A 27627-nucleotide genomic window follows, 5' to 3' on the forward strand; every position below is an offset into this window, starting at 1 on the left:
CAACACTGTATTAAAGCAATTATTCACCATCAGGGATTGTTTTCTGCGACAGTGACTGTTTTGTTTACTCGGCTCAAAAATGTAGCGAACGGGGGTGTCATCCACGGTGCAGGCGGAGGAGATTGTAAACATGTTTTTTTTTTTTTTTCCTCTCTCCCCTCCCTACAAGAGGATAAATTAAAAAAAGACTGCTGTTAGAAGATTTAATTCTGAGAAGCCTCTCTCTGGGGCTCCGCGCTGCGCTAAGAAGCCCATTGCGAAAAGCCTTCAATTAGCAGAGTACGCCTTCATCTTCTGACCAAAGTCACCTTGAACAATCAAATTATCTCTAAAGTTATATAAAACAATCACTCCCAATCAATCAGAGTTTGTTAGCTCCCAAATGATCCTCTTGAACACGCAAAGAAAACTTCCGTTCGCCCCTCCCCTTCATGCTCATTCACATGCACACACTTCAAAATACACGTGTGTAAGGTCACACCTCTGTGCACAATAAAAGAACATCCGTAGACAGCAATACTTTATGCTGAAATGTGTTTTAATTCCTGATACAACAAGGCACAGTTGTGTTTGTTTTAACCACCGTTTGGGAGATTTTAGTCGGGGTTTGCAGGACTTAGAAAAAGCTGGAAGTTCACTGTCTGCACACTGGCAGTCTGCTGGGTATGTGGGGGCAGACAGGAACAAACAAAGTCAGTTAGATAAATTGCTCTGGTCAGAGCTGCGCATTATCATTGAGATCCACGCCCTCCGTGCTTAAAATCTAACACAGTATAATGATAAATGTGATAATCGTCCTCATCTCCAAGGACTTCATTTACAAAAGTGTGATTCACAAAACTTGTGAAAAAATGACTTCTTTCCTCCCGAATGACGATAAACAATTCCCTGTATGTGTGTGTTGTTAAAGAACTACAGATTGCTGTGTTGCTTCCATCTAGGTCGGAGCACTCCCAGTCTCATCAAAATCACTCCATCACCGCCGATGGAAGTAAATGCCTTTTCCCCAGACAGGACGAACGGAGGAAGGCTTGTCTACACTAAAAGCATTTTCACACTGCAGGACTAATCTCCAGCACTATTGCCCTGACCAAGATAATTTCTGTTCAAACAGCAAAGCCCAAGATGATGTAGTGAACCGATATCCCCGGGTCAGAATGGTAAATTCCATCTTGGTAGCATTTGGGTGGTGTAAACTACCTCCGGGCTTCAGCATCCACGATTTTATGGTTCTGGAGGTTACAGCGGAGCGTGCTGATTTTTTTTTAATTATTATTTAAGGTGTAAAGAGGCCCAGTGGATGCTGCAAAATGCCCTTATCTGGTCATCCGCGGTCAGCCCCAGATGTCCTGCAAGTAGCGTTTCTCCTCTCTCAGCCCTGCCAGTGTCTTCATGGCTTCCAGTTGGTCCACCTGAAGCTCCGCTCTGATCATCTCCATCAGGGTGTCGTTCACGTCTTTAGCCATGTTCTTAGCATCTCTGGTGAAGAAAAAGAGTATGAATATATCAGAGGAAAGTGCAATACAATCAACAGATGTGTTTTTTGAGAGAGTCTTATGTGTGTTGAAGCCCATATTTTGTAAAACTGGCAAGCGCTGCCACTCCAGGAGTGTATTCCTGGAAGGAAATTGCTGAAATCTCTATCTTGCTGTTGCAGCATATTGAGGGAGATTCATCATCCTGTGGATCTAAAGTGATATTTTTTGGACTCATAGGAATTCACACCGTTCTGATGCTTCAAAGATCATTTACTCAAAAGGTGAGTTAAGCGGCCTGGCAGTGATGAGAGGAAGGTGATATTGAGCTATACAAGTGTTGACATGACTTGACTTGTTATATGCCTATGTGTGTTTTGCTTGTTTTGTCTTTGTACTGACAGAAACACTGTGTTGTGTTGGGATATGGAAATGGTGGAGAGGGGGTATGTATACACTATAAATGATACAAATTGTACAAGATATTGCATCACTGTGAGGTCAGCAGTAGCAAAAGAGTTCGAGAGGTGATGTTGTGAGCAAAAAGTTCCCAAACTGTGAGGCACTTCAGCACCTTTTGTTAATTTTTTTTATAGATTGAGTGCTTTGCCCCAAAGCAGAGATAGTTATTGGCAGTCAGGTGAAGCTGGCAGCTGCACTTGGCAACTGATGCAGCTTGGTTGAGTCACGGCTACGTCATGTCTCCAGTGAAGCGTTTCACAGGCAATATGTCTTCAAGCAGTTTATTCTTCAGCAGCAAAACATGGAGTTTTTTGTCTCTCCCTTTCTCCTATAAGCAATAATTTACCCTTAGTTTGATAGTCTGAACAATACAGCCTCATGCAGCAACATTCTCTTAAATGTCTCTAATATTTTCTCTTACTTTTAACTAAATAAACTAAAAACGTTTTTACCTAAAATAACTACCACATTATCTAACCATCCAAATCTGCTCTTACCCAGGTGTGCTGAATGATGAATCCCACTTATTGATAAATTGGAGGCGTGTGGCCGATTGTTTATTATTAGCAAAGGTAACGCCCCCTAAACACTATATAAGGGCAGGTGCTGTGCTGTGCCGGCACATGCCCAAGAATTGGAGCGATACCACCAAGAAAAGGCTGTAAGAAGAAGAAGAACTTCAGCAGGAGTGAAACTGAGGTACTGTTAAATAAACTTAAACAAAGTAAACGTATGATTTTCCAGAGTATCAGTAGTGGCATTGCAGGAAAATCAAAAAGCATCTAAGAGTAGTTTGTAAGCCATTCAGAAGCTGAACGCACACAATATCAACCAAGGTTTTTTATAGTCTTAATTGAGATCAATGGACCAATAGTATTTCTTTAGCCATAATCCAATTATAATTACTCTAAAACATATAATAATCAAAATTGAATTATATGATATTCATGTGTTTTTTTTTTTATGTTCCTCAAATTTAAAACTTATGTTTTCGTGTGCAGGATAAAACAATTTGTGGTCTGTGAAAACAAGATGTTTTTTTTTCCTAACCTTAGTAACAGTGCACTCAACCACTCGTAAAATGTTCTCTTATCTAAGAGAAGAGCAAAAATAAGAAAACGCTGGTGAATCCCAACTCAATGGGTTCTAACTAAATAACAACAAATTGTGGATATGAACAAAAATAAGAGGATGTTTGTTCTTAAACCGCTTCCTGCATGAGCCCCAATATTAGCAGAAATAGAGATTACATTTTCATGTCATATTAATTGCCTATATTTTACATTGTTGTGAAGTTGTGTGTAGCGTGTCTTCGAAAATACAGAGAAAGACTTTTTTGTACCTTCTCATCTTTAAAGCGATTCTTCCTACCTCTGTAAAAACCTTTCTCCTGTTTCAAACAACGATCAGAACTGATCATCAAGATGCATAATCTTCAGTAGTTCCAGAGTCTGTTCTGAACTTGGTAAAATTGCATTTTTGTGCTCCGCACTCTCAAGACAAACTTAATTTGGAAACCCTGCCTTCATTTCAGTCCGGCACATTGTCTTTAAGGATGCATGTTTTATAGTTTTATATAGATCTTTCCTTTACGACTCTTCGGTGCTACGTTATTGTGCTATGCGCTGGATGTGAATGTTGTAAATTAATCTTTATTAGTCAGCTACTCTACACTGCCATGTCGGCCAGGCCTCTCTCGTAAAAAAAGATAATGTAATTTAATTTTAATTTAATTTAATTTAAAAAGACCTCCCGGTTAAATAAAAGTTTTGAGAAATTCATCTATGCAGATTTACAAGTAAATGCAAGCCTTCGGTTCGGAGACCCGCGGCGATCTGGAAAAAACAGACCAGGCATGCAAAGATAACCGGTGCAGAAAAGAGCTGGGAGTGAGATGCTCTGCAGTCCTTTCACACTCACAGTGGACACACTGAATACAAGTGCGGCCACAACATGACACAACAATGCCAGGTGGACATTGGGATAAAAAATCTCACCCAAAATCAAATTTCCAATTATTATCAATAATATCGGTGTCAGTCGTACCCGCAGACGTAGAGGTAACCGTTCTGTTTGAGCAGGATGTCAGTGATGCGTTGGCTGTTAAGTAGCAGGTTGTGCTGCACGTATCTTGGTCGTGCTGCTGAGGTGGTGGCCTCCTCCTCCGGGTCATCTCTGGAGAAACACACCTGGAGTTGGCTCAGCGTACCGCTGGACACAAAGCCCTCCAGCTCCTCTCTGGGACAAGCAGAAAAGATTGCAGAGACACATTAGCAGACTATAAATCCAATTTCCTACAAGTGTATTCAAGTAATCTTGGACAGGTTGTTCCTGATTTGTGAAAAAAAAAAAATTGTGAAAAGTCTTTCCAAAGCTGGAATCAGACAAGCCAAGATTCAGTCGCTGAGGTGGAGAGAAGTTCATATGATAGTGAATGGAAGATAACTTTGTGGGAGAGCAGCAGTCTAGGATTTCATGGGGAAAAAAAACATGCATATTTTTATTGTAACCTAGAAATAAATGGAGAAACGGCTGGCCTAATAATGCCAAGTATTTCATACTGTTTATCCTTTCACATCCAACAACCCTCCCTTACGATATTTAGCTTCAACCGCCTCGCGAGACACACCGTATGTAACTCCCAGAACATTTCCTGAGAACAAAAAAAACCTGTCAAGCTTGATATAACAGAACACTGATGAGCAAAAGGTCTGAGCGCAACTGTGCCAAACAACCAATTTATCTTGTGTAACGAGGGAAGTGCAAAAAGAAAATATGGATTTCATAAGCAAGGTCGAGTCACTGTTATAAGCATCTTTTTACAATCAATCCTCCCAGCCTTGCAGTTGGGTGTAACCTTGCTTCCCTATCGGTGGTTTTGCTTGCCAACTACTCCTTCTTCCTCTGCCTCTGTTTTTTACAGGGCCTGGGGTGCTATTGGAAGGGAAGGAAAGAGGAAGGTGGTGAGGGAGTGAGGTTTACTGTGGCTCAGAGCATCTTGTTTTAAGTTAAGCAGTCGGAATGAGCAGAAACACACACAGACACAACCGCGCACACACACTCTTAACAAGCCGCGGCTTCCGAGATCATGGGTGAAGGTCTTTCGCCTCAGGGGTGTGTGTGTTTTTGCAGCAAAATAAAGTAAGGAATTTTTCAATAACTCACAGACATTGCGGTGTAAATACTAAACGGAGAGATGAGTGTCTTTGTTCTGTGTGAAACATCCAGAATTGCTGCTTCTCCTGAAGTCATTAAAGGAAAATCTCATTGTTTTGACCAAAATGTGTGATTACAAAGTCTATTTGAACAAACGGCGCAACAACATGAATAACAAGGAGAAGCATGGCGGAGTCTTGTTTGTTTGACGTCTGAATATTAATCATCGTAGATTGATAATCTTGTGAGCAGAAAACGGGAGGATGACAAAGGACAGTTGCCTAGTTAGAAAAAAATAATCGAGGGTTTTTCTGAGAGCCAAAACCTCCCAGATTCCTCCGTGTGTTTATACACACACACATACACACTAACAACAGCCTGTGGCAATACCCCGGACCCTAACGTGAACCCAGCGGGCCTCCCAGTTATGTTTCCCCTACAGCATGAAATCACTTGCAACGAAGAGGCTGAGAAGTCGGAGGGAGGGGGCGGGGGTAAAGGATAAGTGCAGCAGACAGGAGGACAAGTTTGATGTGACAAGCAGGCAGATTGGCATCAACCTCTCACAGGGATGTTAAGTGCTGCGGCTGATTGAGGCGCATCGCGAGCCTTGTTTGTTTTTTTGCTGAAAATTCAGAACACGATCAGAGAGTTGGTCACATCCTGTCTCGACATACTGTAATATTTATAAGCCTAAAAAGCCATTTGTGCTATATTTATGCAAGTTCAAATTTCAACCTCTACTTACGACTTCGGCTGAACTTTTCTTTTAAAAACGTGGGGCTTTAAAAAAAAAAAAAAAAAAAATGCTTCAAACTATGCTAAGCAGGTTTCTCCATTCCCGAGCAAAGTCAAACAATCAAATTGCATTTACTTTCAAAGAAATCTAACAGAGATCAATGCAGGCAGGCAATTCAACCGCAGGTATGTTGTTCTTATTCTGCTAACCTATTTAAATTGAGTACAACTCTTCACGGGTGGCTCATAAAACAGACTAATCGCTTTGGTCAACACTGTGGGGGTGTTCATCAGAGAAGCCCACACTGTGAACAAACCAGCGCCTACTACCTGGCTGTGAGTTGGTGTTTAACTAAGGGATAGAGGAAGCAGAGGGGGGACAAACAACATCCTCTGTGATCTATTCTGGTGTGATTAAGGATGCTAATCCATTGCAACTATTTAATCCCGAGAAAGAACTCGCTCACTGCATCGGCGTTGAGTAGCACGCGTGCTGCGGATACTAGCAAGAGAAGATCAATTAGTGTAGTCAGGAGAGAGTGAAGATGAAACAAACTGATCAGAGCAATGATCTACTCACAGGTTCATGTCAGTTTACAATGCTTTAACAAAACAAGAGGTCAATCCAAGAAAGGGAGTCTAACATTAATACAATTTAGTTGAATTCAATTTGTTTTTTTTCACAATGAAAACACAAACCCCTGATACTTTTCACAGATAACATAAAAATAACATAAAAATTTGATATGACAGCACGAGTTAGCACAGAAAATACTTCTCCCTTCAGTTCCTGTCTAGAATACAGCCTAATAAATTAAAAGAAGAGGAAGATTAAAGATTTCACGAAAGATTTGTTAGCTTCTGAGCTTGACAAATCCAGATATTCTATCAACTTGGAATTGGATTTATAAAAGAAATGCCTATTGGAACCCAACCATAATAGAAAGTCACATAACCTCCATGCAACTATCTGCCTTGAGTCGCAATTACAGTACATGCCAACGCAACATGTGCTGCTATTCCTGTTCCCTTTCACTCATAGGTGAAGATCATGTGCCATCATTGGCTAATCTAGCTACCTATGTCCGTTTTCTTCCTATACATCTTGTACTTTTATTTATTGCATAATCGCCTGATAGTAATCATTTTTGCATAATCGTTAGATTCTACGATCCATTATTTTAAAGCCAATGTTACAAATGTGGCAATAAATAGAAAGTGAAATAGGTGCGTATTCATCCGCTGGGTATATAAAGTGTGTACCTGAGCACAAGGTTCCAATTTCAGGAAAAAAAAACAAGGAAAAAGAGCTTGGCTGTCTAGATTTTACTTCCGTTTCAGCTCATATGAGACCGTATTTGTTGCTATCTGAAGCAAGATGATGACAGAGAGGTGCCGGTAAAGGGGCTAAATTGATAATTCACATAAAAATGTTTGGATGGAAACGTGGTGTTTTGAGAGTAGCATGGGTCATTTAAGAAATAGCTCAGTGTGTGCTGCCTGCGTAGTCAGTTGTCATTGGCAAAAACAATCACTTTTAACGAACGTAATGCTACATTGACGCTGCTCACTTGCCCCTACAGCTCGTTCTCCCTCAATACTGGACGCAAAAACATGGGAAAATAGGGTGCAGGTTGAAAAAGTTACCCTTTAACACAGGCTTTGCGTTTCCACGTTGCATGTTAACTTTTGAATATAAAATCAAGCCTCCTTCTACGTTAATTAACTTACTACCACGTTTTCGTTATATTATGCATGCACAACAGTTTTAGAACAAGCCATTTAAAATAACTCAGTGCAGCAGAGCGAGAGGTGAAACATTGTTTCAGCAATTTATTTGATGATTAATTAACACTCCTTTGCCAACGATCGCATCATTTCAATGAGCAGCCATTGAAATAAACAGCATGGAATTAGAACTAATTGCAAAACCAAACATAACAGCGGCGTTGGGTGGCAAAAAGTGAACAGAAATAGACAATTCATGATGGTGACAGTCCTACTCATAATACATCCTTGAGTGTCCACAATGCTCATGATGTGTGGAACTGTAAGAAAGAACAATTTCATTGCCATTCTGTTGCTAGGGCAACAGCTTTGGTCCGAGTTTACTTCCCGTCAGCTACTGCATCAACAAACATTGCAACGGGAAACACAAAGTGGCCCATTTAAAATGTTTATGTCATCATGTTTTGAATAAGTGTACACAGACAACGAGATATGCAGGTCACAGGTTTCAATATGGAATATTCAGTGGTATGGAGAACAGTACATCTGACTCACTAAAGGTTAAAGATAGTATGTATAGAATATGATAATATATGAGTGTATGGGGATTATGAATAACGGCTGAATTGACAAAGAAACACAGCTTACCTGAACAGGTAGTCTCTGTCTCTGTGGCGACAACCGAAGAACAGCCAGGTGTCGCCAAATCCGGCTTCAGGGTTCTCCTTCCTCTCCTTCTCCCTGAAAGTCAAACAGCGGATGTTAGCGGCAAATCAATACCAACAGAGGACCAAGCCAGATGGAGGAGAGGGAGTCCTTCCTCACAGCAGAGGTTAAAGAAGAGTAGTGACACCATTAAACAATGACAGTACACTGAGTGCCGCAATTGCCTAATGCACGGAAACGACTGTGCGTGCTGCAGCGAGGACATTACATGTATTATTAAATTGCACCCAAACAGAAGGATGGATCCCATCACTATAAACAGTTACTGAAAATGAAACTGGGGCTTGTGCTTTGTGTGAGTGTGTGAGTGTGTGTGTTTTTACGCGTATGCTCGCGCGTGTGTGTCCAACTGTGCTCGAGTGCAAAAGAACTGCTCCTGCAAAAAGTGATTCCTCTTGTGGCTTGGGAGTTTGGCAAAGCTCCCAGAATCCTTTGCAGGCGATGGCAACGCAGCGGCACAAAGCGGCTCTGAAGATGCCGGTATCTGTGCCGCACACCTGCTGCAAAGGTGACAGCTCTCTCTCAGATAACAACAGTTGACCCCCAACCTTTCATGATGCCATCAGTCAGATGACTCTCCAAAGAGCCACAGCATTATCTGTTACCCCCGTCTGGAGGGAGGGAGGGACGGCGGGGGGGTGAGAGAAGAGAGACGGGTGTTGAGGTGACCGACCACGACGAGGGGCTGAGGAATACTACAGAGAGGCATTGAGACTGGGCCCTTTGTGCTGCGCTGCTGCACTCCGAGGATAAGGTGCTGCTTCACCTAAACACCACGCTTTGCTATTCTCCAACAGACTGAATCATACTTTGTGTTTTCCAGCAGTCACAAAATGAAAATGGCAGCCAACTGCTTGGTGGATTTATACGGTGCATAAAAAAGTGTTAACACACTACTTTATTGCCGAAATGATAAGTCCATTAAAGACCCCCTCCAGACAACACATATAAAAATACTCTGCTTTGAATAATGATTTGTGACTTTTTTGGTTTTCTCCTGCGTCACTGAAACTCCATTCACAGAGTATGTGCACTGGAGGTTTCACGTCTTCCCATCACACGTATATAAGTTGCTTGCACATATGTCTTTAACTCAGATTTAAGGTAAGTACAGAGAGACTTTCCCTCTTCAGCAAAAATGAAGAGTGAAACTAAAGTTGTGTTTCATTTGGGAGCAATAACCAAACAAGTTTGCTTTAACACTAGTATATCTTGACGATACATTCACCATCAGAAAGGAAGATCTGTGGGAGAAAACAAACTGGGAAGAGGGAGACCCAGAAACAGCTGGAGGAGGTCGATAGACAAATTAAATAAAGTGGATGACCTGCGCTCCACTAGAAGAGAAAGGGTTCAAGTCATTCAAGTCAGCTTAGATCATCCAAATGTTATTTCAATTAACATTAAATTTGGCTCATTTTGTTGGCTGATCAAAATCAAAATTGGTTTACAAGGGCATGGAGGGCGTGACAAAACGTTTGAGAACTGTTTAACCGATTTGTGCTGAAGACTGTATTTAGTATGATAAGGAAAAATGCCACATTTGTTCTGATTGGTCAAAAGTCTTGACATTTGGTATGGACATACTTTAGTATCTAACAGTACAACTTCGACATTTTTAGATAACATGAAAAATCACACTTTTATTAATAGTCAAAGTCAGGATTTTTGATAAATGAAGAAAAACGTGACTAGTGTCTTAAATGTTTTTTTTTTCGTTTTTTTTACACTGCATGTTTGCATATCTTTGATATGAGTTCATAGATAGCATAATCATAATCCTTTTCCCCCAGGCCATAAGACTCATAAACAGATAAATCATACAACACTCTCTCTCACACAAAAAGTGCAATAAACAAGTACAATACTTCAATCAGTGCAATATGTGCAATATAAAAAAATAGATAAACGCCTGTGCAAAATGTTTATAGTATCCAACCCCATTGCTCCCATATATATATGTATATATATATATATATATACAGTATATGCTTCTATATTTATCTCAGTGTCTCTTTATACATGTATATATACAGTATGTTCTCAATATGCCCTTGTGTTGCCTTTAGTATTTCCTTTTATTTATTGTATATAACTTACTTTTTTTTAATGGAGCTTCCCAGCAAAAAGCATTTCACACGATTGTACTTGTATAACCGGTGTGACAATTAACATCTTGAATCTTGAAAATACTTGATTGTACTCCTTGTAATTTCTGAAAAAAAGCCATCATACTATATCTAGTATTTGGGCACATAGGACTACTATACAATTGAGTCTGTTGCAAAAATAGTAGTCCCATGTGCTCAAATACTAGATTATATTAGGACTGAAAAATTCACTTTTCAGCCAAATGGTTTGACATTTTTGAAATTTTCTTCATATTTGTGCGTTAGGCAAGCACAGAGAACACTCCCAAAGGAAATTCAAAATTTCAGTTGCGAGCACAAATGGGTAGTAGTAGTATTTAATCAAGCAAAGATGTACTTTGCTGGTTTCAGCTTCTCAAATATGAACATTTGTTTTGTTTGAGGTCATTGTAAAATCATTATCTTTTGGATTGTTGGTCGGACAAAACAAGCAATGTGAAGATGTCACTTTGGGCTCTCAAAAATTGTGTTGGAGATTTTTTCCTGTTTTCTGACATTTTAGAGACTAAAGGATTAATATATTTTTTTAAATAATGAACAGATTAGTATAGAGCTGCAACTAATGACTGATTATGTAGCTTGAAGAGAACTAAATCAATGCATAAGTCTGATTGTAAATACTAAAACAAAGCTTCACTCATTGATTAAATGAGAAGTTGACCAGTTAATATAAATGCTTTGCACTTTGAACTTTCTGTCTGTGACTGCGGCCTTGTAACATAAGTGTCTGGCTGACTTGATCCAAACGTACAGATCCTGTCCATTAGCATCCTGGACGAGGTTCTTCTGATCTGCAAACAGCCTCAAGTAAACTCATTTTAGTGGGCTCGTCTCTCTCCTCTCGCCGCCGCCGCCTGCCCTAAAGGGATCAATACCAATATGAAAAAACCTGGATTCCATTCTGAGCAGACCACACCGGCGCCTTTCTCTGAATACAAATCACATCACATCACATACCCACACTATAACAGCCTGCAATACAATCCCAGGGGGAAGGCAGCATCTACAGAGCACTCCATTTGGGGTCGAAATCAGAGGCGGTTGCCTTTCAGTGCCATTCAAATGATCAGCGGGAGGGGGAGACTGCATGGAAAGCTAGGGTGAAGACTTGGTAAACATCCCAATTATCTCATATCTTTCATCCGTTTTCCTCGCAGCTCCGTGCGAGAGGTGCTGAGTGGCTTTTTAGGCATAAAAAAAAAATACAACAAGAACAAAAAACCAAAGCCTGAATACAACAACAACAGCTCGAGGCTTAATCACTGAAATTACATTGCAGAATTACACCCGTATGCATTCAACGTGCTGAATTCAAAATGTTTTCATAATACAGGACAATGCTGAGTAGCAAGACGCTGTAGCCTAATTGTAATCAGCTGTCTGGTAAGACTGATAAATGGAAGCTCAGCATTTGTACACACAAACTTTAATAAAAGTTGTCCTAAAAATGTGCCAAGTATGCCTGCTGGCAAACGTTAATATTAAACTGTTGTTTTTTTTTTCAAAAGAAAAGCTTGTTAAGGAGATTAAGGCTAACCACTCAGTTAAAATACAATATTTGTTCAACCATCACTGCTCCCAGCTAAATAGAAAAACACTGAAAATCACATTCTCCATAAAATCCTTCCACAGCAATCAATACCAGATTACTGGGGGGGCCTTATTAAAATCTCCCGGTACCACCAAGAGAGCCTCTGACCTTTAGAGACACTTCTTCTACTTGTTACGAGCGCTACAAATTCATACAAAGTTATTTTGAAACCGGCATTGATTAACAGTAGGGGGGGGGAAGGTGGAGGTAAGAAGATCGAAGTGTCCCCGTGTTGCTTTGTTGCTAACAGGAGCCTTCTCGGGCCTCGAGGCAGATACAGCGTCCCGTTGACAAACTGGTGATTGTTATCTCCTATCAGAGTGCAGCGTCAGCCGGCGAGGCTTTGTTTTGAATCTCAAGTTAGATTCTGTACAACGCTGCGCACCATGACAGGTTTTTTAAATCCTCCAGCACAATATGCAGCTGGCGGGGGAGAGGATGAGAGGCACGGAGAGGGAGAAGGGGCTGATGAGACAGTCGAGCTGGTTCACATGAGTTTATACTTAAACAGTGAAGAGCCTCTCTTGAAAGAAAAAAAAGAAAAAAAAAATGTTGAAATTGAATAAAAATGTAAAAAAAAAAATCCATCATTGAACTCTCAAGGATGCGTTTGACGAGGGGTTGCAGTTCTTGCATTATGCCTTCCAAAATCAATCAAGGTCTGAGTGTTTAACAAGCAGGTCTGCAAGGACAGAACGTTAATAAAGTACTTACATTTTTATATATTAGATTTCAGAGAGCAGTGTTTGGGTAACACGGATCAAAGTAAGACTGATATGTTCATATTACAGCAGAGTACTGTCCCTCTGGCTCCACCTTGATCATCGAGAAGAGGAGTCTGTCTGCGAGTCGGTCCAAAAAAAAAAGTGTGCCACCTTCAGTGCACCTGCATCCCAAAGGGCACAAACACCTCTCGAACCCACATGACCATTCGTCCTCCCTGGAATCTGCTGCAGAAAAATCCGCCACAGTGTCACCTCTCAGAGCAATCACCCGCTGCTGACGCCGCCCGCCCCACAACAGAGCAGACGTCCGGGGAATTTAGAGACAATTGGAGTTGACTGGGGCATAACCTCATTTATACAAAGCCACCCAAGAGTTAGACATGTCAGTCTGACTAAAAAGGCTTACTCTGCTTTCTAACAAGTCATGGTGGCTGTGGGCCGGGTTCGACACATCAGCTTCAGCCGCATTAAATCTTTCTGACAGGTCATCATCTTGCAATCTTGATTTAGCCATCAATTCAGAACCACAGGAAAATTACACAAAATGTAACAGCACCCCTCAAGGATTTAACCCCTTACAGAAATGGTTAAAACAAGCTGGAGAGAAGAACGGCGTCCTCAGCTAACATTCAATATCCTCACACCATCAGCAATTACAAGCAATGATTTACTCCAATAACGTGGCCACCACCTACTGGACTCTTTTACTTTCAAATCAATAACGCTCCATTTGATGCCATGACTCCTGGCTCTTCATTACAGGCCGTGTCATAAACTTGTGCATCCGAGAGAGGGGTTTAATTTATTCCTGTTGAGACGAGTGAGGCATCTGAAATAATCCCCGACGTGATCACAGCCCTCGCCGCTAGATTTATTATGCCTTATGAGATGTACATGACGTCGACTTTTATCGGCTTTGAGCAGCAGTTCATTTAATTGTCCCTGCAGATTACTCGAGAATATGCACAGATGATGTGCACTTAACATCATTTTGAACATTGTGAATATTCATTAGAGGAATTTTTAGCTGGAATAATCTGCGTCGCACGGCGTACCAATCAGCATGTAACCTGCGTGTTTTCTCGACATGAACATTTAGCTGACCTACTTCGGCTGCGGATCTTGCAGCATGTTTAACATCGGCAGGATCAAGTACATTACCACACGCACTTGATCCTCTTGACGAGGACATTTGGAAAATCTCAATACACACCACGTCTGTCTTACTCGATAAAAATCTCACTTATGATGTTGTAAGATGATATGAAACTGTGTTATGAAATTTGCGAATACCTTTGCTGGAGGAAGCCAATGAAGGGGGCGACTCCGGTTCCCGGTCCGACCATTATGAAGGGCGCCGACAGGTCGGAGGGAGGCCGAAAGGAGCAGTTGGGTCTCAAACTCACATGGATCTAGAGTCAGAGGTCATTAACAAGCATTTAAAATAATGAGAGTAATTACAACAAAGCTGAGAAGCCACAGTGGGCCGACCAATCTATTAATTGATCTACTTAATATTCTAAGACACACTAATAGGGAAACTCATGAGCTCCATGGAATCCATAGAGTCTGTGGTAGAGAGGATTTACTTGCTTTAATTTATTTTTTAATTAGCCACACACACAACTGGCCCAAAGCTTTTTTTTACACATTAAAATTGAGTTTGCAGAGCTGCCTAAAACATATAGTACAAACAGGTTAAATCCTTAATGCCTCGAGTACTGCAGTTTCATGGAGACACTGCACAATTTTCTGATATTCTGCTCCACACTTGCTTTCCATTTTTACTCAACAACCTCTTGAACTGTAATATTTGAAGGAGAACGGGCAGTCCAGCTCTCTTGGCATTTTTACTGACTGAAAATTTGAGACAAAGACAAAAAAAAAAAAGGATGGCAAAGTATGGTGTAGCAGGATTTCAACCTAGCGTGGAAAGGTACATGTATTTCTTTTCTCCCCTATGAGTGGAGGGGTTGCAACTACTACAGCACCGGAACACTTGTACTCCCAAATAAAAGCACTTATCAGCCGTGACCAAGGGTTCATAGATTTGCACAATCCGGTTCCAGCTCTTCCATTTTACAGTGTACTCATTACCTGTGGGCTGCCGGAGGATTCAGCCTTCTCAGGGAAAACCAGGACAGGAGAGATGAGGTCAAAGAGCCAACCGGTACACAAGCCTCGCCTCCCCGCGGGCCGCCCAGAGCATGCTGGGAACTCTACCACGTTGAAGACAAAATGCAGCTTTCCTGGGTACCTAAGACGGGAGCTATAGAGATGGGACCGCAGAGAGTTTTGAGATGGAAGCAAGACAGAGATAGAAGGAAACAATAGTGTGTGTGCGAGGCATACAGACAGTGACAAGCAGGGAGATGCACAGAGATGAAGTGAAAAATAGAGTGAGAAGCAGAGAGGTAGAGAAAGGCACGAGCGTTACGAGGGAGGATAAATTCTCAAGAATAAACAACATTGCTCAAAGAAATGACTCACAAACCACCTTTAGAAAAATCTAGTTAAATAGCTGATCAAAGCAACAAGGACACAGACATTAGATGCAATGACAATTACAAAAACATGACATCGAAATGTGCTAAATAAAATAAATGATCTATACCCACAGCCTTGTCAGATGAGCTCAAGTACCCCTTCATCAAAAACCACCAGTCGTGTCCTAAATATGTTCTTTCGAAATTATATAAAATTGGATGTTATTAAACACTATTAATTATGTTAAATTGATTATTGTTACAATATCGTTTCATACAATTGAATCGTCAATGTTTCGGTTGGTTTATGAAGCTTGCATTAGTACCATTATTATTATTGGGAGTGACACAAGTTGGATGTTTATATATTACTTTAGTCATCTACGACAACTGTTTATCCATACTTTAGTTATCTATTTCAACCATTTATTCATTACTTCTAGCCAACTATGAAACCTGGACTCTCAATAACAACAAGTGTTATCGTGCAGTCAGCCTATTGTAGCTGGTAGCTTATTATACAGTACATAGCCTATACTAAAGATCAACACTACACCAATGTGTAATGCTATTTGTGTGTTTATTTTCCTCCTTAATACAAACATGTGGATATATCTATATCTATAGAGATAAAAAGATAGATAGATAGTAGGGCTGTCGATGTTAACGCGATAATAACGCAAATTCATTTTTTAACGCCACTAATTTCTTTATCACATTGAGGCAATCGATATTTCTGAGGTTGTAGCGGGCTCAGTTTTAAAGCTAGAGTGAAAGTGCATCATATGAAACTACAAAACCTAAGGAGTCCATTGGTACCAACAATGTCATACTAGCTTGTCAAGAAGGAGATTAAATAACATTCTAAACTTATGATAAATTTTGGAGAGGAAAAACTAGCGTGGCCATTTTCAAAGGGGTCCCTTGACCTCTGACCTCAAGATATGTGAATGAAAATGGGTTCTGTGGGTACCCACGAGTCTCCCCTTTACAGACATGCCCACTTTATGATAATCACATGCAGTTTTGGGGCAAGTCATGGTCAAGTCAGCACACTGACACACTGACAGCTGTTGCCTGTTGGGCTTGAGTTTGCATTTATTTTGTATGCTAAATGCAGAACTTGTGAGGGTTTCTGCACAATATTTGTCATTGTTTTATGTTGTTAATTGATTTCCAGAAATAAATATATATGTACACGTTTGCATAACGCAATCATATTTGCCCACTTCCATGTTGATAAGAGTATTAAATACATGACAATGACAAATCTCCCTTTAAGGTACATTTTGATCAGATAAAAAAGATGTGTAATTAATTTGCAATTAATCATGATTATCTATGGACAAACATGCAATTAAATATTTTAATCAATTGACAGCCCTAATAGATAAGAGAAGCCTTCATCATCACATCTAAATTGTTACTATAAATAAAAAAATAAAGTTTACAGAATTCCTTTACACCCGCAGCAATCAATGTATATTGTCTCCTTGATTAACTTTGATTGTATGTTTTGATCGTGATGATATAATAAGACGACGGGATCGTTTCATTTCAAATATGAATATGACTGATTGTGTGAATGAAACACCAGATTATGTAGAGAATCAAGCATTTTTCAAGGAGTATATTCAAATTCAAACATATTGTTTGCTGTTTTTAAGCACTTTCCAAACTTTCAAGACCTTGTACGAACCCTACATGCATGTATATGTATTATATAGCCTAGGATAAAAGTACTCCTGGCTGGGAATAACTGATCTACACAATGACGTCCGCTTCATTCTAGACTAAAAAACCATACAGCTAGGGAGTGAGAACAAATAACTTCCTGTCTGCCTTGCTTCAATAAAGCAGCCTCTCCCTCCTCTCCGCTCCAGTCTTCACTGCCTGGCTGAAGAACTCTCACGCTCTCTCATCCTTCACTCTCCAGTTCCTGTGGGCCACTAGAGACCTCTATTGACCACAGCATCAATAATGCAGGCCTCTAATGTCTCTGCACCATCTGATAAACTACAGCCACCATCTCTCCTGTCTCTCTCTGCACAAACATACACACACATAAGCAGCTACGTGAGGGACTAATGAGAGGAGCAGGGAGACTTGACATTGCGTTAGATGTTGCTGTTCCACATGAGCTTTAAAGCAAACATAATGGGTACTAGCTCAACAGGAAGAGACAATCAATGACTGGCACTTGGGCCTTTTTAAACTAAGCGCAACTAGCTAAAGGCTACGCGATATTTACAATGCATTCCTTTGTGCACATTTCTCTGTAGTACAGAACATGTACTACAATGTTTAGGGAATCCATAACTAAATACTTAACCTAAGACACACATATATACACAAATAATAATATTTATAACAAAAGAATTTCTAAATGGCTCAAAAAAGTAAATCATAGGAAAATGCCACACTTTATAATAGTCATGGAGCTTCCCTTTGATGTTACAATCTATCAAATGCCAAATAATCTGAAAGTTTCGTCCACCTCTGTGAAGGAGACGGCAAAATAGCAGATCTCCAATGGAAAGCAATGCATTTCCTAGCTGCCAATAGTGCAAGTTAAATATGTGTTTATCATAAGAACTCGACTGTCTTGTCTAGTAGTAATAAACAAAGTGAAGTTAGAGTTACCAGACCAAAATATATGCATAAAACTACCTCTTTTCATCTTACAACAGCAAAATTAAATATTACATTTCACCACTTATGCATCTTCTCTGTGGTATAATAAATCCTATGCAAGTCGTAAATTGACACAAAAATACATCCAGTCCTCTTTGTAGATTTATATTTGCATTGTCTGGATTTTCTGATGTGTTTGTAATAAGTGCTACATGATTTTCAGATATATTCTTTCCATCTTCTCCGTTATTAAGAATACAATCCAGCAGCTGTGTCAGAGGCTCCTGAGTAGAATTAATCAGGGGTGCTTTAAAAAGTATCTAAACAAATGATGCGGAGGAGGGTTCATATTTCTGTTGCAGTTGTGTAAATGATAAAAGAGATCCATCTTCAAATAAAAGAGATGAAATCAATTATTCCCTGAGCATGCTATAATTTAAATATCATCACCATTGCAAAAAGATAGAGAAGGAGTCAATGTACGAACATTTCAATATCCAAATACTGGAGAAAAAAAAAATCCCTGGAAAAATGGTCAGTTTCATGGATTCTTTAACTCTAAAATAAGACAGATGTTTTCTTTCACTTGTATTAGGGCTGTCAAAGTTAAGGCGATAATGCGTTTTTTGTTTGTAGCAGGCTCATTTTTAAAGCGTGAAGATACTGGCATCATATGAAACTAGAAAACCTCAGAAATCCATTGGTACCAACCAGTGGATTTTTTGGTTATTGAACCTCCTTTGCTTGTTGCAAAGGAGGTTCAATAACGCTCCAAACTTGCGCTAAATTTCAGGGAGGAAAAAACGTCATGACCATTTTCAAAGGGGTCCCTTGAACTCTGACCTCAAGATATGTGATTGAAAATGGCTTTCTATGGGTACCCACAAGTCTCTCCTTTACAGACATGCCCACTTTATGATAATCGCATGCAGTTTGGGGCAAGTCATAGTCAAGTCAGCACACTGACACACTGACAGCTGTTGTTGCCTGTTAGGCTTGAGTTTGCCATGTTATGATTTGAGCATATATTTTTTTTATGCTAAATGCAGTACCCGTGAGGGTTTCTGGACAATATTTGTCATTGTTTTGTGTTGTTGTGTTGTTTTCCGATAAAAATATATAGAAACATTTGCATAAAGCAGCATATTTGCCCACTCCCATGTTGATAAGAGTATTAAATACTTGGCAAATCTCCCTTTAAGGTACATTTGAACAGATGAAAAATGTGTGATTTATTTGCAATTAATCACGATCAACTATAGACAATCATGCAATTAATCGTGATTAAATATTTGAATGGATTGACAGCCCTAATTTATACAGAAACACATCCAAAGATTCAATTCCTCTTCATGACCCATCAATGTATTTCTTAATGTGTACTTATTGTGCAGCTCAGAAACACCAGTAGAAATCACGGTCATGTGGTGAGAGTAAGACAGACATACCTACTCATGGATACATATTTGTGCTCAGTTTCATGCAGTACAAAATGTAACATCAATTCTTATTTTTCTGTCACCTTACCTGGCTGCTGAATAAGGCCTGGGCTGCAGTTTCGGCAAATGCTCTGAAAGGCAAGCAGAACTGTCAATCATCTCTGCCGTATCGCTAAGATTTTGTTTCACAGACACCCATGACAGAGAGCAGACTAAATAAGTGAAAGTCATCTCGGTCCGTTGAAACGTCCTACCCCCCACCAATCTATCCACAGTAACCCCCCACCCAGGTTACAGTCTCGTTTCTAGGACACACTTCTATATTTATGAAATTACAAACTCAGGGTTATGGAATCCCAAGTGTCCAGATGTGGAGCCAGTAGGAAACAGATTGCTTATGCAGACCTTATTTCAATGCCAGCCATGAAGGTGCCCTCTTTGGGTAATGTGTAGTGTGCATTGCCACTGTGACGATGTGTCAGAGAAATCAGGAAAACCTAGAAGAGTTGCAGATAACTTTTCACCCTGTAGCGCCAAGATTTTCCATTCGCTACGCTATGACCACCAACAACTTTTTAGAAGTGGGTAGAAAGAGTGATTGAGAGTTGCGTGATGTGCTTGCTGTGTCTTACACTTCATTTGCATCTCAGCGATAGAGGAACCTGGAAAAGTAAAGCTGCACCATATGCACCAGCTGAGGCCCTACAATAACACATTTTTCTGCTAAATTGCTTGGAAAGACAAACAGCTGGACTAAATCTGCTCTCTCCTCTCTTTCTGGATCTCTCTGACATCTAAACAGCTCAGGGTGTTAGCAAGACAGCTCCGCAATTTGACGTCCATTTCATCTCTTTGAGCTGGGATTTTTTTTAATGGTGATGCATGAAACACTTAAAAGTTTGAAAGAAGCTATTGAACAAAAAACACTGCCCTTGCCCAAACAGCAGCCTTCCAGTAGACATCCATCTAGATTCCTTCAGATACTAAAAGAAAAAACAACAGGCTCAAGGGCTAACACTCCATTTTTTAGAGATGGGCCAGTGACATATGGACTAAACCAAAACTGCATTCCTGTAAGATGATACATTATGAATGTATGTTGTTTATAATTTATCTAAATAACAAAGACCTTTGCGTGCCCAGTAGAGTTAAGTTGTTGAAACTAGACCGTATGTCAGTGTGGGAGAAGAAAAAAGACAGAGTTCATATAGAAAACATTTAAAAAGGTGCTGCGTGTAAGAACTGGCGCCATCTAGTGGTGAGGATGCAGATTGCAACCAACTGAAACTTCTCCCGTGTGCCAACCGTGTAAGAGAACTATGGTGGCTGATGCAAAAACGCTAATGGCCCCATCTAGAGCCACCATTTGGTTGTCCGTTCTGGGCTACTGTAGAAACATGGCATCCAGCTCTGTGAAGATATAAATGGCTCATTGTAACGTAACAAAAATCACAAAAATACGTATTTTGAGGTGATTATACACTATATATATTATATTATATAAAATTTCTGCCAATAGTTCCTTTAAGTTTGCCAGTTACTAGGAGAAAAACTGTGAGGTGAATAAAAAGCACTTTATCAGGATATTCTTCAGAATTGTAGCATCCTTTTTTCTTTCTTCTGCTATTCTGCGAACAACTTGTTTGAAGTTTTGCACAAAAACATGGTGTTCGCAAGAATATACAAGTATAACTAATGTTCTAGCTGATTTTTTTCTTTTGCATACGTATTACCGATAGACGTAGAAGTGAACTTAGTCACTGTGACGTCACCCATTGGTTTGTGGACTGACGTTTTGAAGCCTCGAGTCCGGCATTTTGGCCGTCGCAATCTTGGCTTTTTGCAACCAAAGGTGACAGAAGAAGGAGGAGCTAAGTACAACCAGATACTGAATAAAGTTGTAAGACGAAAACACGGTCAACACCCAGACCGGACAACGCCGTGGTAGCGACCTGTCAATCACAAGGTAGCCACGCCCTAAAGCATACCCTGCTTTATGGTCTATTTGAGTTTACTGAGGTAATAAATCAAGTGAGAAGTAGGCTCATTTTCTCATAGACTTCTATACAATCAGACTTCTTTCTGCAACCAGAGGAGTCGCCCCCTGCTGGCTATTAGAAAGAATGCAAGTTTAAGGCATTTCCGCATTGGCTTCACTTTTCAGACCCCGGAGTTGCCCACTGGTATTACCTGAAGATGTCTTGTTATATCTTATATATAGCGGCATTTTATAATCCCATACTGGATGGGCCAAATATTTGGCATGCCAGGGAAGTATAAACTTTAGTAAAGGGGACTTTTATTCTGAAAAAGAAGTTCAAATGTTTCGACGTGGAGGCTCAAAATGTATTACTGAGCCAAGATTACAGGCTACCCTTGCTTTGTTATGATCAATGAGCTACTGTAAATAGTAAAAAAAAAAAAAAAATACAGTAATTATTTTAATAATAAGAACTAAGCTGCAACTGAGTGGATAAAAAAATCATTAATGTTTTCAATATTTCTCAAGAAAAAATAAAAAAAAACAGCACAGAAAGTAACCCTCTGAAGGACAAAATCTGTTTGGACAAATGATCACATATAACATATCCAGGCAGCAATCCTTCCCATTAGCACCCAATGGAAACACACACCTCTCCATCAGACGGTGCATCATGTACGTTAACACAATCCTCTGCAGCTGCACCGTGCTCGAGTTGCTGCCTTTCTATCACAGAGTGACAGCACATGTCCGAAACAGAGGACAATCAATCCATCATCTCACATCACTGCACCATGATGATACTGCTGGTAGATACAAAGGATATATCACTTTTAAAACCTCCGAGTGGAAAAGCTGCTTTTCTGTTGCAGTGAGTGGCTCGAGGATACATCTTAAAAATATGTATTTCAACAAAAAAAAAAGTCTCTGTTTCAAAAAAAATACAGTCCCAGGGTTCCCGCTATGTTTTCAGAAATGATCATTTTCAGGGGTATCATCGATCATACTGCACAACAATATAATCTATTCCATCTCAAAAGTCTCTCTGCAATGCAATTTATATGCAGAGGTATCGTTTTAGTGGGGTAAAAAATGAGATAGCAATGTAGTTGAACATAAAAGTTATACTTCTTAAGATATATGGATCGCTTCTTTGGCTGCAGATGGAATTAGAGAGGTTGTTGGCATTAAAGCATTACGAAGAATTCTCCTTGGGAAGACTTTTTTTCTTCTTTTAATAGCCTATAAATGCTAATTTCAAGTTACTTCTGAGGAAAAGGACCTGCAAGCTCATGGTTTTCCAAACCCATTTAAAGGTTTTCCCTGGCATGTCATTATATCTTAAATGAATAAAGAGGGAATATATGTGATACGCAGTGCGTTCTCTGTGACCGGGAAACTTCATTTTAGATTTCAAGCTCTTCTGGAGCGAGGGGGAGCTCCGGCCTTTTGGGATACAGACGCATTTCGCTTTACTTTACTTTGCCTTACTTTCTTCCACAGGTCACAATTTTATTTGAACCCTGCGGTAAAGTAAATTGAAAAAGATGCTCATGGACAGAATCAGCTCCCTGGGGCGATGACCCCGAAGTTTTTCATCTGGCACGCTATGTGAAACAATGGACCATATAACAAGAGCGCTGACTCTGGGAAGCAGGTATCTCTCTCAATTTATATCCAGCATTTACTTTTATACCCGGGCCTGCACTTGGCCAAAGACATCTGGGCTTAGATGCATCTCTCCTCATTATTTATAGTTAGTATAACAGCATAAACTCTGATCAGCAAACACCTCCCCTCCGGTGGGGGTAATGAACCAAGAGCAGTGCAGAAAATGCAGCAGTGTGCTTTGCAAGTGACACACTGAGGCAGAGTTGACCATTAAGCTATGATCCAAACTGACCCCGCGCGTTTGTGTCCTTGCGAAGCTCGGTAAACGGCCCCCTGTCCCCAAAATAACAGCTGCTGCCCTGAAGGCCGCATTTTTCACGAGGGCACGATCGGCGCGATTCCCAATTTCTGCATCAGTTCACCACTGAAAAAGGTGCTGTGGTTGGCAAGTGGACCAAAAATAACTGACATTGGGGAAGGCCAAGAGCTGTGACACAGCTGTTTTAGAGGACAACTCCACTTGTATGTAAAGCTGTAGCCAACTAATTTCACTGTCTGGTAAGTTCCAGTCAAAGCTTATTAGATCTATACTGAATGACCGGCCAACTATCTTAATGAGCTGAGAGAACATGTTAGTTTTCTACCAACCGTCGGCTCAAACGAGGGATGGTATGGATGGCAGACAGCTGCAAAAAATGATCAATATTAGCAGGGAGGGAAATTATGAATAAACTGAGAAAATAGCTCTCATCTTGCAGCTTTAATACGGCCATTATATTCACAGAAACTGTGACACAAAAACCATATTGGAGCTACATGGACGTAAAATGAGACAAGGAAATGAGTTGATCCTTCGGGGAGCCCTCTGATGTACTCTGTCTGACCATTCAGTATAATTAAATGCTCTCACAAAATCAGCCTTGAGACTGGGCTCATAAATCTCGCTTTACTGGGGCTACAGTGACCCCTACTGGATGAAAATTTACCCAGACAGACAACCATGCATAGCTGAAAAAATACTTGTAAATACAAGATGGTACGCTTGACATAACCCGAGGTCTTTTCAAAAGTGAAATAAATAGTTCTGAAGCAAATTATTCCACTGATGTTTTGTACAGGTGCAGTCTAAATCCCAGTCTCGTGTCAATCACTGAAATTCCCCATTTGCTGCAGGCAACATGAAAGCCTGCATTTAATTAAACGTGCATCTATTAATTTGTTTTTTGTTTGTTTCAACTGTTGACGAAGGTCCAGAGGGACCGAAACGTTAGTGTGATCAATAAATTATGATGCTGAGCAAGAGCAGCGTGCAGGATCTTCTTTTTCTCAAAAAACAAACTGAAAAACATCTTAAAAATATGCCAGAATATTAATCTGTTTTTCTCATTAGTCACTGGATAAATGTTACGCATAAAAATGCACCTATTTGCTATGTGACATGAAGATTAAAAAAATAAAAATGATGTGATGTTTGATCAGATTTTGTACTTCAGAGTGGTTCTCACATCATGTAATGCATCTAGCAAAGATGGTTTTCACCCAATAACCCTCAGAGACCTCATGACTGACTGAGATACATAACAGCGGGCGCTCTGACCTATGAGGAGGCTGAGAGGAGGCGAGCAGGACGGGAAGGCTGTGAGAAGCTCCAATATGTTGAGGCTCGGGTCTCTCACATACAGGTTGTAGTCTGCGGCGCCTTGTTTACTGCAGAGCTCCTGCAGTCTCCTCCTCTGCACACTGTCCTCCGTATGCTCCACCAGAGCTCGGAGAAACGCCTGACAGGGAGACAGAAAGTCACTTGAAGCTGCTCTGCACCTGCGTCAGCAGCAATGGTCATGATTTTTTTTTTTCAGTTTTTATGACTTAGGTTTCCATTCACAACTGTAAAAAAGAGGAGGCATTTAAAACATTCTCTAACACTGTGGGACAGATTCAATGCCAAGTTGCACACAGGCCATAAAAAATGTAAGTCTTTGTTTTCTAGGTACATGAAAACTGCAGAGGTAGACCTTGACACCAGCCCAGTTTTTATTCACAGTGCACTTTCTTTACCCCATAAAAGTGTCATTTAGTTTCTAAATGATTGCAAAGCTAGTGAGAAATTAGCAGAGGCGTTCTTTTAATCCTTAAACAAAATCATCAAAACCAATTAATGCAATCAATTACTGTGTTAAATTGGCGAAAGACAAGCTGCTGTTTAACTGGTATTTCATCAGTTGTTGTTAATCTTCTCTTTGTAGGCTGTGATGCAAATTGCAGGATTAAAAAGGATCATAAATAAATATTAACACGCAACTCCCTGAACAACTTTTGGAGTGAGTTTTTACTTTATTCCATCTGCAACCATTAGTCACTCTGATACTAGTAATCACAACTTCTGAATATTTGTCATGCCTAAGTGTTCTGTACAATTTCAGTGATTCATTATGAGAGCATGTATGGAGAGATTAGTGGCACAGTCTTGTAGTAGAATTATTATCCCCATCTTCCAATCTGTCCTGTATAGACAGCACTTCAACACTATTTGACTAGTGTCAAAAAATATTGTCTGTATCTGATATAGTCTCTGAATAACTTCAGTAATAACATTCAAATTTGTCTCAGTGGAAATCACAAGCCAGGAAATGCCACATATATTCTGTATTTCATGTTATGAATATTATTGGGAATTGTACTTACTAAGAGCCTGAGGTGATTATTTTTCACTATCCTAAAAATCCTGAAGTATAAAACTTATAGGTGTTGTAACTGCTTTAATAAAACAGATTAACTGCTCGGATTACACAGACAGGTGTTGTAAAATAAAACATCCTACAGCCTTGTAAGTCCGTAGGCAGCAGTTTGGCCTGAAACAATCCATTTCAGTGCAGGGATTTTACAACACGGAGGAGAAAATGAGTCTGTGCACATGTCTTATTTACAGCAGGGGGCCTTGAACTGATGGTAGCTGCTACAATTAGGATGTACTATATCTTTCTGACACATTATCAATGAGATTTGCACAGTTGGAGAGCTTCTCTAATAAAAATCAGTGCAGAAATCAGGAGTAATGTGTCCCTAATGTCTCTTAATTCCATCATACTGGCCAAGCAATAATTTATCTCATATCATATCTTTTTTATGATTAAAAAATAAATAAATATATGTATAACATGTCTTGTTATGTTAGTATGCAGTGTGCCATCATCAGATAAGCGATAGAAGTGCTGTGTCGTTTTGTGCTTTAAACAATGCTGCGTCCTCCTGAGCAATACTTAAATTGTTGTATTTATTACAGAAGCAATTGGATTGTTGCCATATGTTGACATTTTACAAATTGTCTTCCTTTTGTCATTCAGTGTGCTGTTTACAAAGAGCAGTAAACCACTGATGCAGCTCATGCCAGAGGGGAAATTAATGGTTTTCATTTTGGTTAGACTATAATGTTTTTATTAATGAATTTAAGTTGCGCAGTAAAAAAACAGGATGAGAGTGTAAATAACCTGAGAGATGGAAATTAGACAAGCAGTACAGGGAGATACACAAGTTAGATACTGTCACTACAGTAATGGGGTTTCAAAGAATGTTGCAATGTTAGAGAATGAGGTGAAACTCATGCAGGCCACGTCCCCCATGCCAAAAGTTAGGCGATGCCAAAGCTCAAGTCTGTGGCCATTTGACATTTTCACACACCAGCTGTTACTCAACATTGCCACAGAGGATCAGGCAAGTTTAATCAGTATTTCAGCCTGGGCACTACACTTATCTTACCTAGGGACTAACACCAAATATCCGCTATAGATTATAATTCTTACAGTCTTTAATGTACTGCTGCTCTTTTTTGTATTATGTACATATCGTCTGTCTCTTTATGTAAATGTAAATATGAAGCCTACTCACTGTACATAAAGTATATAGACATCTCCATATGTACATACATACTGTGCATAATCATCCAGCCCACGTATATCCATTCTGTATTTATTTCTTTGCACTATTTGTATTGCTACAACTTCCGAACACTTGACTTGTATATAGACATTTTATTTTTATTATTGTATTTTGTTATTTCTATTCTGTGTAAGTACATTGAGAGCGTTGCATAAAACCGGAGTCAAATTCCATGTATGTATATACTTAGCGAAATAAACCTGATTCTGATTAGTAAAGTCAATCTTGCCAGAGCTTTTCAAACCAAACCTTGAACCCATGCAAATCTTTTGGGTCCAGACCCTGTCCTGACTTAGACTATATGCCTGTTCAGTAAGTAAATCGTCTAAAAATAAATGGGAACATCTGTGTCAAAATATAAATGCACTTCTTCATAAAATATATTACACTTTTCTCCAAGCTTTGAGAACAAAAATAAAGGCAGTGTGCTCTAGATGGAGAAAACAGGATAGTTGTGGTTTTAGTGTGTCAAAAAGTGGCTTGGCCAATGCAATTTACAAAAGTAAATAGTTGTAGAGCAATGTCTGGACATAGAGTACCTTCTTAGGAACACTCCTGATCTCTAGACACCACGTGAGCAGGTACAGCAGAGAAATGTTCTGGGAAACGTAGGATGGCACCTTGGCACCTATAACCAGGGAGGAGAGAACATTTGGGAATTATCAAAGATATGAATGTCACAAACAAAGGAATCGATGTTACAATGTTCTTTTCAAGACTACATTGGATGTGAGGCACTGATTGTGATATTGGGCTATACAAATAAAAATGACTTGACTTGATGTGTGTTAA

The 27627-nt window shown here is 39.8% G+C and overlaps 1 protein-coding gene across 1 annotated transcript in view; it reads right to left on the reverse strand.

Moving 5' to 3' along the window:
• Positions 1–517: 517 nt before the first annotated feature.
• The window catches only part of mtrr (5-methyltetrahydrofolate-homocysteine methyltransferase reductase), a 33158-nt gene continuing 6048 nt past the window's right edge, over positions 518–27627 (reverse strand). The window contains exons 8-15 of the mRNA XM_037757127.1: positions 27375–27463; positions 24500–24680; positions 19399–19441; positions 14849–15020; positions 14045–14163; positions 8208–8300; positions 3984–4175; positions 518–1479 (exon numbers count right to left, since the gene is read on the reverse strand). Coding sequence (XP_037613055.1) covers positions 1335–1479; positions 3984–4175; positions 8208–8300; positions 14045–14163; positions 14849–15020; positions 19399–19441; positions 24500–24680; positions 27375–27463 — 1034 coding nt within the window. The 3' untranslated portion in view covers positions 518–1334. The remainder of the gene's footprint in view (positions 1480–3983; positions 4176–8207; positions 8301–14044; positions 14164–14848; positions 15021–19398; positions 19442–24499; positions 24681–27374; positions 27464–27627) is intronic.

Source organism: Sebastes umbrosus, chromosome 21, assembly GCF_015220745.1.
Source record: "Sebastes umbrosus isolate fSebUmb1 chromosome 21, fSebUmb1.pri, whole genome shotgun sequence".
In the NCBI taxonomy this organism is placed as follows: domain Eukaryota; kingdom Metazoa; phylum Chordata; class Actinopteri; order Perciformes; family Sebastidae; genus Sebastes; species Sebastes umbrosus.